This window comes from Cucurbita maxima, unplaced genomic scaffold (assembly GCF_002738345.1).
Source record: "Cucurbita maxima cultivar Rimu unplaced genomic scaffold, Cmax_1.0 Cma_Scf00929, whole genome shotgun sequence".
Lineage (NCBI taxonomy): Eukaryota > Viridiplantae > Streptophyta > Magnoliopsida > Cucurbitales > Cucurbitaceae > Cucurbita > Cucurbita maxima.
In genome coordinates, this window is record NW_019272945.1 from 14042 (window position 1) to 26285 (window position 12244).

Sequence of the window (12244 nt, forward strand, 5' to 3'; positions counted from 1 at the left end):
AAATATACTAATAGAATTTTCTCTAGTTATTTTAATATAAAATAGAATTTATAAATTCATTGAATTTATTCACTACTTATGTAATAAATCAAAAAACGGTTCTGATAAACCGGCAAAAAATTGAAACCAAAAATAGGGATCTTTGACGAACGGGATCAAGAATTATTAATTATTTGATTATTTCGACACAAGAACAAGAAAAGGAATTTTTCTGGTATCAAAGACTTCTAGAATCCTTTGTGCCCTTCATTTTTTTTTTCTATTCTCCATTTACTTATCTTATTTTTAATATCTAATCAAATTTCATTCTATTAGAATAAAAATGGATACATTCAATGACATTTCAATCTGGCGCCAGTGACATAATAATACCGCTCATTAGAATAAAAATGGATACATTCAATGACATTTCAATCTGGCGCCAGTGACATAATAATACCGCTCCTATTTGCATTGTAAAAAAACAAAGATATTTGTCTTATAATGAACGGTCAACTATCCTTGACACCCCCTGCAAGCTGAGCGTCGGATTTAAACGAATGTAAAGCTTGGATCTGAAAAATTCAAAGAGAGGTCGAGAAATATTCTTTGTAAAGATGTCAGCAACTTGAAGATGAGAGAGTAAATATTGTGTGTGAAGTTTGCCAACGATAACAAGTTCTCGAAGGAAATGATAATCTAGTTCAACATGTTTGGCCCGCTTGTGAGAAACAGGATTAGAGCTCAAAAAAATAGCACTTTTGTTGTCACATAAGAGTAAGGGCTGCTCTGAAATAGAGACCTTGAGATCATGCAAAAGATGCGTAACCCAAAAAAATTCAGCAGCAGTTGTGGCAAGAGCACGATACTCAGATTCACAGCTGGAGCGTGAGACAGTAGGTTGCTTTTTGGCACTCCAAGAAACGAGATTGTTACCAAGATAAATAGAATAGCCGGATGTAGAACGATGAGTATCAGGACAACCAACCCAGTCAGCATCTGAATAAGCGACTAGCGTACTAGGAATAGTGGATGGACAAAAGGTAAGACCAAAGTGGAGTGTTCCTTTGACATAGCGAAGAATACGTTTGATAGCAAGAAAGTGATCTGCAGTAGGGGCATGCAGGAATTGACTGACAGAATTGACAACATAGGCAATATCTAGACGCGTAATAGTCAAGTACTGAAGGGCGCCAACAAGAGATTTGTAGAGAGTAGGGTCAGAGAAAGAAGAACCATCAGTAATCAGATGCTGAAAAACAACCATGGGAGTGTGAACTAGTTTGCTATCGAGCAACTGAGCACGAGTAAGAATATCTTGAGCATATTTTAACTGACTAATAAAGAGACCATCAGGAGTGGGAGAAACTTCAAGACCAAGAGAGTAACTTAGAGAACCCAAATCTTTGGTAGCAAACTCAGAATGAAGCTTGTGAGTAAAGTTGTCAATAAGAAATGAGTTGTTGCCGGTAACAATAATGTCATCAACATAAGGTTAGATTGCTGATGAAAGACAAAAAGGGACGTGTCAGCGCGACTGCAAGAAAACCCAAGTGTGAGAAGAAATGAGCTAAAACGCTAAAACCAAGCACGAGGAGCTTGCTTTAAGCCATAGAGGGCTTTCTTTAATAGACAAACATGAGTGGGAAATTGAGGATCAATATACCCAGGAGGTTGTTCCATATGAACACGTTCAATAAGAGTTCCATTGAGAAAAGCATTCTTGACATCAAGTTGTCGAAGAGGCCATTTATTTGTGACTGCAATAAAAAGCACAACACGGACAGTGGTAGCTTTGACAACCGGACTAAAAGTGTCAGTGTAGTCAAGACCAAGAACCTGAGTATAACCTTTGGCAACAAGACAAGCCTTGAAATGCTCAACGGATCCATCAGGCAAATATTTAATACGAAACACCCATTTAGAGCCCACAATGTTGGTGTTGGCAGGGCGAGGAACCAAAGTTCAAGTATCATTTTGTTGTAACGCTCGAATTTCTTCATCCATGGCAGCCACCCAAGCAGGATTCTTAGCTGCAAATTTGAATCATTTTGGCTCAGTGGATGCAAGAAGAGCAGAAAGAAGTCCAGATGAGCCAAAATACCAAGATTTGCTGGATGACGAGTCTTGAATATACCAGTTTTGGCTCGTGTGATCATAGGATGAGTGCCCAAAGAAGAGAAATCAACAGGAGGTTCAATAGCCAGTTTTGGCTCGTGTGATCATAGGATGAGTGCCCAAAGAAGAGAAATCAACAGGAGGTTCAATAGACGTTGAATTAGAAGTCGAGGGTGGCAAAGTGGAACCTGCAAGAGAAGTATCAACCTGCACAGACTCATCTACAAGGTCAGAACAGATATCACATGGGGATGAACTGGATAGAAGTATCAACCTGCACAGACTCATCTACAAGGTCAGAACAGATATCACATGGGGATGAACTGGATGAAGGAATGTGCGGTGATGAAGCAGTAGAGGGGATGAATCAATATGATGAAGATGTGGTTCCAACAAATTTGAAATAGGGATAGAGGAAAGAGGTTGGGCCTAGGAGCTAGGGATAACAGGAAAGTGAGTTTCATCCAATTGAGCATGGCAAGTGATATATAGTTTAGTGGTGGCGGGATCAAGACAGCGGAACCCTTTATGAGCAGGACTATAACCCAAATAAATACAATGAATGTTGTGGGCAGAAAGCTTGTTAGGCATATAATCACGCAAATAAGGATAAACACGACAACCAAATGGATGAAAATTGTCATATCGTGGAGTGTAGCCATAAAGGAGTTCAAAGGGTGACTTATCTCCAAGAAGTGGAGTAGGCAACCGGTTGATAATATAAGCTGCAGTGCTGAAGGCGTCAACCCAAAAACGAGGAGAAAGATGAAAGTGACCGGTTGATAATATAAGCTGCAGTGCTGAAGGCGTCAACCCAAAAACGAGGAGAAAGATGAAAGTGAAAGAGAAGGGTCAAGCCAGTCTCAGTCACATGACGATGTTTTCTCTCATCACGACCATTTTGAGCAGATGTATATGGACAAGAGAGTTGACGGTGGATGCTAGAATTACGTAAATGAGTTTTGAAACAAGTACTAGTAAATTTGGTACCACCATCGCTTTGAAATACCTTGATACGAGAAGAATATTGATTTTCCACAAATTTTTTAAATTGAAAAAAAATATCAAAAAAATCATATTTAAATTTTAAAGGGTAAAACCAAGTGAATCGAGAATAATCATCAATAAAAATAGCATAATAAAGAAAACCCGAATTTGATTTGACGGGAGGACCCCAAAGATCACAATGAATAAGATCTAACATATGAGACGACCTACGCTCATTGCGGGAATAAGGCAATCGATGACTTTTCGCAAGCTGACAAGTATTACATAATGATGGAGAAGGCAATAAAGACGTAAGAGAAAGATGATCTTTTCTATTTAAAAAAGAAATAACAAAATGATTCATATGGCCCAGACGAGCATGCCATAAATCATATGAAGCACGTAAAGATTTGTTTCTAAGGGCTGAAATAAAAGCAGAGTTGCCGCGCTCCAGCACATATAGCCCTCCATCTCTTTTACCGGTTGCCACCACCCTTCCTGTTTGATGATTCTAGATAGTAATAAGAAGATTATTAGTAAATGTAACGGAGAGAGGAAAATCAGACGTTAATTTACTTATGGAAAGAAGATTTTTAGTGAGGTGAGGGACAACCAAGACATCTAATAAGTGAATATTTGGAACATGAGAAAGAGTACCGGTGTGGGTAATGGGTTGGGATGCACCGTTTCCTACGATCACAGAGTCCTTACCCGTGTAATTTTTAGACTGATCTAGAATAGATGGGTCGGCAGTCATATGGGCCGAAGCTCCAGTGTCTAGAAACCAATCAGCAGCATCGGGTTCAGTAATAGAACATGATGTGTTAAAGGCTTTAGCAAGGTGAACATGAGAAGAATCAGGTCGAACATACCGTTGGTTGCAGCGGTCAGCATAATGGCCCTCTTTGCGGCATATTTGGGCAGTGAGATGGTCGACGACCCTGACTTGAGTGGGTTCGTCCTCGATTAGAAGAGTTGTTTTTGTGAGAATAAAAATGATCTCGCTGGTTGGTAAAGGAAGCAAGGTGGCTTTCATGGGTGCGACCACGATTAGTGGCTGTGAATGCTGTATGAGTGGAATCAGAGGACTCCAGGGAGCACTGGAACAACTCAAAACTTTCAGCTTTAGAGACTAAATCTGCAAAACAAGGGATAGGGGTGAGAGCCATCTGAGCAATAGAAAAAGCTGAAAATTCGGTGTCTAGTCCACGAAGGAACTAGCGCACTTTATCAATGTCCTCGACAGGTCTGCCAATGGCATGAAGTTGGTCACAAATTTTTTTGAATGCACGGGCATACTCAGCAACAGGTTTGGTGCCACGTTTCATCAATTGCAAGTCATCCTTGAGTCTCAGTTCACGAGCTTTCGACTAATGGCTGAACGTAGTTTCCAACGCAAGCCAAACATCACGTGCAGTAGAGAGACCAACGACAACAGCCATGGGTTCCTCAGTGAGAGAGGAGAGCAGGAGACAGAGAAGTCGTTGATCGGCTGCTCTCCATGCCAAATATTTGGGGTTGAGTGTTGAGGAGGTTTTTGGTTCAAAACGAGGTGGTGGAACCATAGTTCCATCAACATAGCCCAGCATGTCTTGACTCTCAAGGAGAGGGAGAAGTTGGCTTTTCCAGAGAAGATAATTGGAGGAAGAAAGTTTGATGGTGATCATATGTGGATTAGAGTATTGAAGGGAAGAAGATGATAAGAAGATTCGGAAGCCATAGAGAAGAAAGAATCAAGGTTGTTAAACTGAGAGGTTTCTAATACCTAAATGTTTGTTGAATCCACCACACCTAAATGGTGATGAGAGTTCTCTTATTTTTAATAATTTACCTAATACAGAAATATAAATATGGTAAATTATACATAATATGGAAATAGCGATAAAAAGAAAAAATAATAAATAAATACAATATATTTGTATTTAATAAAAGGGCAAATATGGTAACCTGTGATGTAAGATAAATATCTAGATATTTGCCTTATAATGAACGGTCAGCTATCCTTACCAAGAAGAACTTCTTCTTCTTTTTTTTTTCTTTTTTTTTTTTTTTTTTTTGGATGGAAAGAAACTTTTTCTTATAAGAATATTTTTTAAATATTGTGAAAAGGTTGCTAATAATAATGAAACTTAATGATAAAATTGTTTTTGAAAAGTCAGCATTGATGAAATTTAATTAATTTTTATAAATATAATTTTCTTAAATAATGAAATTACTTGTTTACTAAAATGATTAATCAACCAACAATATCTTTAGGGTAATTAATTAGCTAATAATACTAAAATTGAAATTTTGATTTTATAATAACTAATTACTTAATGATTATTTTTTTAATTAAATCATTCACTATTAATATATCATAATTTTAAAACATAATTACCATTGAAATTAAATTTATAATTAATAATAATAAACTAGAACTAATTGCAATTAATTAAATATTTTATTATAGTATTTATTTTATACATATTATATAAATGATGTTTTGAATTATTATTTACCATTTTATTATCTTATTTAAAATAATGTAATCCACTATACATCGTATTTGATTGTAAAATATAACATATATAAATAATTCTTTAATTTGATTATTGTAGTAATTATTTACCATTAAAACATTTATATAACTTTATTAAAATTGAGAATAATTATTAAGATTATAGTTAAATAAATTTAAAAACCTAAAATTTAAGTCATAATTAAAAGTGATGTAATAAAATTAAAATTAAAAATATTGTTTATCTATATGAGATTCTAATTGTGTGCATTACCAAACACAATTATACTCATCTCTTCCCCCTTTCATATGCTTGCAGGCTGTCGGTCGAGGTAGAGTTATGCGGTCACAAGCTGTCGGTCGAAGTATAATACGCAAGAATGAAGAAACTATTAACGTGTTGAAAATTTAAATCCGAAACAAACTACAAATTCTTCCTTAGGGGTTTAAATCCAATCAAGCAACAATATGTTCTTCACTTTATTTCACAAACATGTTTAATATGAATATGGATGAGAATAAATAAATAAATAATAGCAGAATTCGAAACCTCTATAAAGATATGCTCCAATTGTAGACTTTGACATCGAAGTTCTTATCATCTTCAAGCTTGTTTCTCAATTCCATGGCTAATACTGAACTTTTAGCCAATAATAAAGCGAACCCCCCGCCACCAGCACCCACCAGTTTGTACCCACAACAATAGGGGTCTGCAAATGCAAACAGCTTATCAACAAACTCATTGCTACAGAAAGGATCTAGCTCTTGATGCAACCGCCATGTCTCCATCATTATTTCTCCTAATTCATCGACGTCACAGTTCATCAGTGCTTCTCTCCCGATCTTTGCTAGTGTGGCTAAACGCTTAATACTGGATATCAGAAGGTTATCGCGTCGGAGATATCGAGTCACCACCTTGTGAAGGACTTGATGTGCAAGTCGGACCTGCATATCAGCTAAACCATATAAGCCCAGAACAACAGAGTTACAAAATAAGATATTAGATTGTAAGATGGTTGAAGCATATGTTTTTGGTCAAAAGTTCAGATTTGAATCTCCACTTGAACTAAGAAGAAGATATTGCATAATATAATCGGAGTGACCCAACAGGGTAAACCATTAGCATCAAGATGTTAAGAATCATGGATCTCTACAATGGTATGATATTGTTCACTTTGAACCTAACCTCTCATGGCTTTACTTTGGGCTTTTCCAAAGGCCTCATACCAATCGAGATGTATTGCTTACTTATAAACCCATAATTCCCTAAATTAGCCTGTGTGAAACTCCCTTCCAACAATTCTCAACAATTCTTAACAATCCTCCCCTCGAATAAAATACACCCTAGAAACTCCCCCGAGGCATATAGAGCCCTCGAACAACCTCCCCTTAATCGAGGCTCGATTCCTTCTCTGGAGTCTTCAAACAAAGTACCCCCTTTGTTCGACACTAGAATCACTTTTTTACTACACCTTCGAGGCTCAAAATTCTTTGTTCAGCATTTTGTTGACATGACTAAGTTTAGAGCATGACTCTGATACCATGTTAGAAATTACGAACCTCTATCATGGTATGATATTATCCACTTTGAGCACAAGCTCTCATGGTTTTGCTTTGGACTTTCCCAAAATGCCTCATACCAATGGAGATATATTCCTTACTTTAAACTCATAATCATTCCTAAATTAGCCACTCTAAACTCCCTCCCAACCATCCTCAACACTACAATCCTTAACACAGAATAATCTAAAAGTGAAGAAGTCAAGTTTACAGTTCATTCTTAATGAGAAACAAGCAAAGTGATATCACAAGAACGGAAAAAAAAAACGACTTCTAGTATCCAAGAAGTAAGACTGATATCAATCTCAGAGAAATCTTCACACATATTACACTTTCAAACGTTCATTTATATTAAAAGAAGCTTGTAGTTTCGAAACTCGACAACAAAGGTCGATTCGGGGAAGTGAGGAAGTTTAGGAAGCTTACTTGACCAGTAAATACCACAAGCAATCGATTCTGCAACTTGGAGACCAAATGAGGTGTTGATAACAAGGGGATAACTTGAAGACGTAATGGGATTCCAGGAAAACTTGTGGTAAACTTGATGCCAGGATACAAACCTCCTATTTGATCCTGCCAGCCACCTCCAGTCCCCATAAGCTGCTCTAGTACCAATACAAGTCTGGCAACATTTTCATTGCTTTCATCACCATCACTTATCTGAAGAAGACCTTTTACCACAGCAGCAGCTAAGATGCTGGACGTTCCCAGACCGCTACCACGAGGCACATTGGCCCAAGTCTTGATTTTCAAACCAAAAACTGTTAGAATATGATCGTGAATAATGCCAGTCACAAGCAATGCAGATTTGACGAGCCGGAATGGATCATCACTATCAAAAGGAGTGGTAATCGAGTTAAGGTCTTTGATATGTAACTCGTTTCCAGCATCATCATTGAACTGAACTCCAGAAGTTTTTCGAGTTAAGGTCTTTGATATGTAACTCGTTTCCAGCATCATCATTGAACTGAACTCCAGAAGTTTTAGTTGTTTCTATACAGGTCCCAACAGGAAGTAAACCTTCCAAATTAATCGCCATGTTCAACACACAACCTGGACGCTCTAAGCTCCATGGAGGAGTGTCACTCCAACCACCAACAAAATCCACACGTACAGGTAAGTCAACAGTTACCTTTTTATGGTGGAGTGTCACTCCAACCACCAACAAAATCCACACGTACAGGTAAGTCAACAGTTACCTTTTTATGGTGGATTAATTGGTTTATGCTATTATCAGAGAGGCTATTTCCATGTCCCAGTCTATCAGTGTCAGGCTTGTCCAAGAGATCTTCTAAAGATGAAAAAAAGGTGGTTATACATTAGGAAATAAAATAGAATAAAGTTCAGATCAGCAACTATTTTGACAAGATAAACGATCGAGTAACGGACAAATATTAATGGCAGAAAAAAAAAAAAAAAAACGCTTTGGTTCTTTCAAACGGTGACGAACACCATGTTTTCTACCTTTAAAGCCATATCTTACAGCTGAAGCAGTTTCATCAGCAACTGCAGCCCAAACTTCCCGTTCCAACTCTTGTGCTGCTCTCTCCTCACTGCATGCTCTAAGGAGATCGACTTGCACCTGGTGCACTCGGCTCTTCGGAACAACTTTAATGTTCTGGTCATGAAATTCAGCACACTTATCTAGAAAACCCTTGCAAGTTTCTAATCCCAAAAGTTCTTTCTGTTTTATTTCTTCGCATAGTTGGGACAAATTACGTCCAAGCATGCCGAAGTCAATACAAGCCTTAGCAATTCCAGCAGCAAGTTCTGCTTGGTGATTACTAGATCCTGTACACATTTTAAGAAAATTGATCGACTTGTGTAATTCTTCCAGACTTACTCGATGAGAACTTTTCCATAACCGAAGCAAGTGCTCTGTTTTTTTGTAACTCAAGCCCATCAGCCACACAGCCAAGGTAAGCATCTCAAAGTAGGAAAGAACTGGAAATATTCTAGCATTCCATAAGCACTTCTCCTGAGTTCCTGCTGTTGCCCATAGATCACTTTCTTCAATGCCTAAATCTTGCAAAACCTTCTTCCAAGGCTTCCCACAAAATGTCCCGCCCTTAGAGACCGACATTTTCGGGTTATCATGAAGTCCACAATATACTATGACTCTTTCGGTGTAGCCTCCTAATGGAACCTCCCAAAGACAATGACGATCGGGAAGCATAAACCTAAATGCATCTCCTGGTAACTGATTGTGGAACCTCCCAAAGACAATGACGATCGGGAAGCATAAACCTAAATGCATCTCCTGGTAACTGATTGCTAATTCCTGAGATGTTAACACTAACAACTATACATTGAGAACCAATCTGTACTCCAGCAGAAATGGAAGAATCATAAATGAGAGAGTCTTCTCCAACTGAGACTTCAGGCCCAATTTTACTGGAAAGGATAACAACAGAGGCTGCAATATCAGATGCTGTAGTAGCTGGGATAGAACACAAGTGTCGTCGTCCAATAAGTTCTGATTTTTCCCCACTTAAATGATCCAAAACTTCACTCGAGGTGCCGAAGTGTAAGAACAACAAGTCATCTGCAATTTAAGAATAAATGATCCAAAACTTCACTCGAGGTGCCGAAGTGTAAGAACAACAAGTCATCTGCAATTTAAGAAATCATACAAGAATAACTTTAACTACGAAAATTATAATGCAAGAGGATATAATAAACTTCAGTTGCAAAGATGCTTGACATACAGGCACAATAGCTGAACATCTTATGCCTTCCCAGCCTACGAATCAATTCTTCACCCATAGGACGTGGCTGCAACCATGCGTGTTTGGCAGGAACCCAAGCAGCTACCAGATCTTCATATAAACTAATCTACACATACACACAAACATTTATTTGATACATAAAGCATACCGTTGCTTAAAGTACTAAGAAACATTGAGATCTTCATTTCCGACAAATTAGGAAGGGAAGAGGCGAGGACGTTGCGACCACCTTACCAACACAAGAATCAGAAATGTGTGAAAACAATTTCCACTTGCAATCCAAGGAAAAAGACCACCTTACCAACACAAGAATCAGAAATGTGTGAAAACAATTTCCACTTGCAATCCAAGGAAAAAGAAACAAAAAATGAAATTTTTCACAGAATAAATAAAAACAGACAACTTCACTCTTTCGTATTAGTGTTGATTGGCATATGATCTAATCCTCAGAATAAATAAAAACAGACAACTTCACTCTTTCGTATTAGTGTTGATTGGCATATGATCTAATCCTTAATAGAGAGATGTGAATGTACTCCTATTACTTCTACTGCTTTGTTTCTTGTGCAATGTTAAAATTTAAAAACTGAATATTAGTAGCTTGCCTCCTTCCCACACTTCAGAAGCTCTGAAACCATAGGTAAATTTAAAAACTGAATATTAGTAGCTTGCCTCCTTCCCACACTTCAGAAGCTCTGAAACCATAGGTTGGCATGAACATGCAAGCAAAGCTAGCTCAACCCATCCTTTACCTCTAACTGCTATTATTCCAGTGTCGAGAAGCGTTCTACCATCACTTAGAACTGCATTATTCTTGGTGAGTTCATCAACACTCGGTTTCTGCAAGAGATTGTCGACTAGACTGAGAGTGTAACCACTGTCAGATGTCCCAATTTTAGATGCCACAATAACACCATGGTTGGAAGCAATATCAAGGGTGATAGGAACAGTGATTATGCAAGAGGCATCCTCTGGAAGAACCAAAGTGGATGCGTTAAAACAAGGTAGAACATCACCAGTCATCGTAAGTATGCCGCCTGTAATGACCTCAGCCAATCGCCCCCATCGAACAAGAAATGAAAGGAAGAAAATCAGTAATTGAGCATCATTATATAATAATAATGAAACTCCAAATAAGATGCTATGTATGTTCTTTATTTTTATTTCTACTAATTAGAACAATGTCTCTAAGTAGAAACTTGAACCATTTGTCTCCCTTCTCTATGGAAACTTAAATGCACATTGAAAGTATTCAATAAATGTTCAAAACTCCAAGGTAAGAAGAACACCAAGGGAATATCTAGAAAATTATAGCAGAGCAAACAATCATGAAACTAAAAAGAGCTGGAAAGAGAAGAGAAGACAACCTTCATTTTTAAAAGCCTGTCTTGCACATGAAGCAATGGCAAGAATATGGTCAAAGAGCAGAGGAACAGGGCCATCAGGATCATCAGCTGCTAAATAAGGTAGCGGCAAGAACACTTTCCCCATGGGATTTGCCCACGGTACTCTTTTCGAGTCACCACCAGCATGAAGCAATAGTATATGTTTTTTGGATATGAAGCTAGCAAGTTGTGAGAGAGATACTTCATTGTCATTATTTGGCGACTTACACCCATTACTCATAGTCTCCACCTATTACATGATTGAAAAAACCCAACAACAAAATCACGCTAATCAACAGATCTAGAATAGCAGCATTCCTTAATCCAATATCGTGTCACTTATGCAGGGGAAACAAGAAATAAGGATGAATAACGATCATAGCAACGCCTAGGCTCAAGCTGTCACTTATGCAGGGGAAACAAGAAATAAGGATGAATAACGATCATAGCAACGCCTAGGCTCAAGCACGAGGTATCAAATGAGGTGAAATGAACATTACCTCAATACTAGGAACAAGGCCGAGCTTCTGATAATGTCTAGCAAGGGCGTGAATAGCATTAAGAGTAGCAGCTCCAGAGCCAATCCGCTGGCCATTGGGGTCCGGCACGGCAAGGGTGATTGTCGAGGGGGAAATTCGCCCAATACGCTTAGCCCGATTGAGCTGCCATTCGTAAAGCCGAGCTTGTTCGGGGCTAGCAGCGGTGAGAACAATCGCATCCCAAGTGGGAACTCTCGAGGGGTGCCTCACTGAGAGCCGTAAATGGTACCATGATTTTCTTAGAATTGATTGAAGATCGACCTTCTTCTGTCTGGGGGTCGAGACTCTGGGTTCCATCGTCTTCCTCGGAACTTGGAAGAATCCTCAAGAAGTTTTGGAGTGTTGAAATGGGTGCCGGTGGATTTGAAGGGAACTGAGAAGAGCGCTATGACAGGGATCGGACTGGGGCTGAAAACCAGGGGACCGGTGGACCATCAGGACCCTCTC

The 12244-nt window shown here is 38.4% G+C and overlaps 1 protein-coding gene across 2 annotated transcripts; it reads right to left on the reverse strand.

The window, feature by feature from the left end:
* Window positions 1-5991: 5991 nt before the first annotated feature.
* Window positions 5992-12238, reverse strand: LOC111475081 (bifunctional fucokinase/fucose pyrophosphorylase-like). Of its 2 annotated transcripts, none has more exons than XM_023119782.1 (10): window positions 11759-12238; window positions 11241-11508; window positions 10546-10910; window positions 9853-9979; window positions 9392-9689; window positions 8609-9324; window positions 8344-8432; window positions 8084-8276; window positions 7571-8016; window positions 5992-6529 (listed from the first exon to the last, which is right to left on the reverse strand). In XM_023119782.1, the coding sequence occupies exons 1-10, from the start codon at window positions 12092-12094 to the stop codon at window positions 6137-6139; spliced, it is 3231 nt and encodes a 1076-aa protein (XP_022975550.1). In that variant the 5' UTR covers window positions 12095-12238; the 3' UTR covers window positions 5992-6136. The 2 variants fall into 2 exon arrangements, with proteins under 2 accessions (XP_022975550.1, XP_022975549.1); XM_023119781.1 differs by having other exon boundaries at window positions 8344-8435.
* Window positions 12239-12244: the final 6 nt, after the last annotated feature.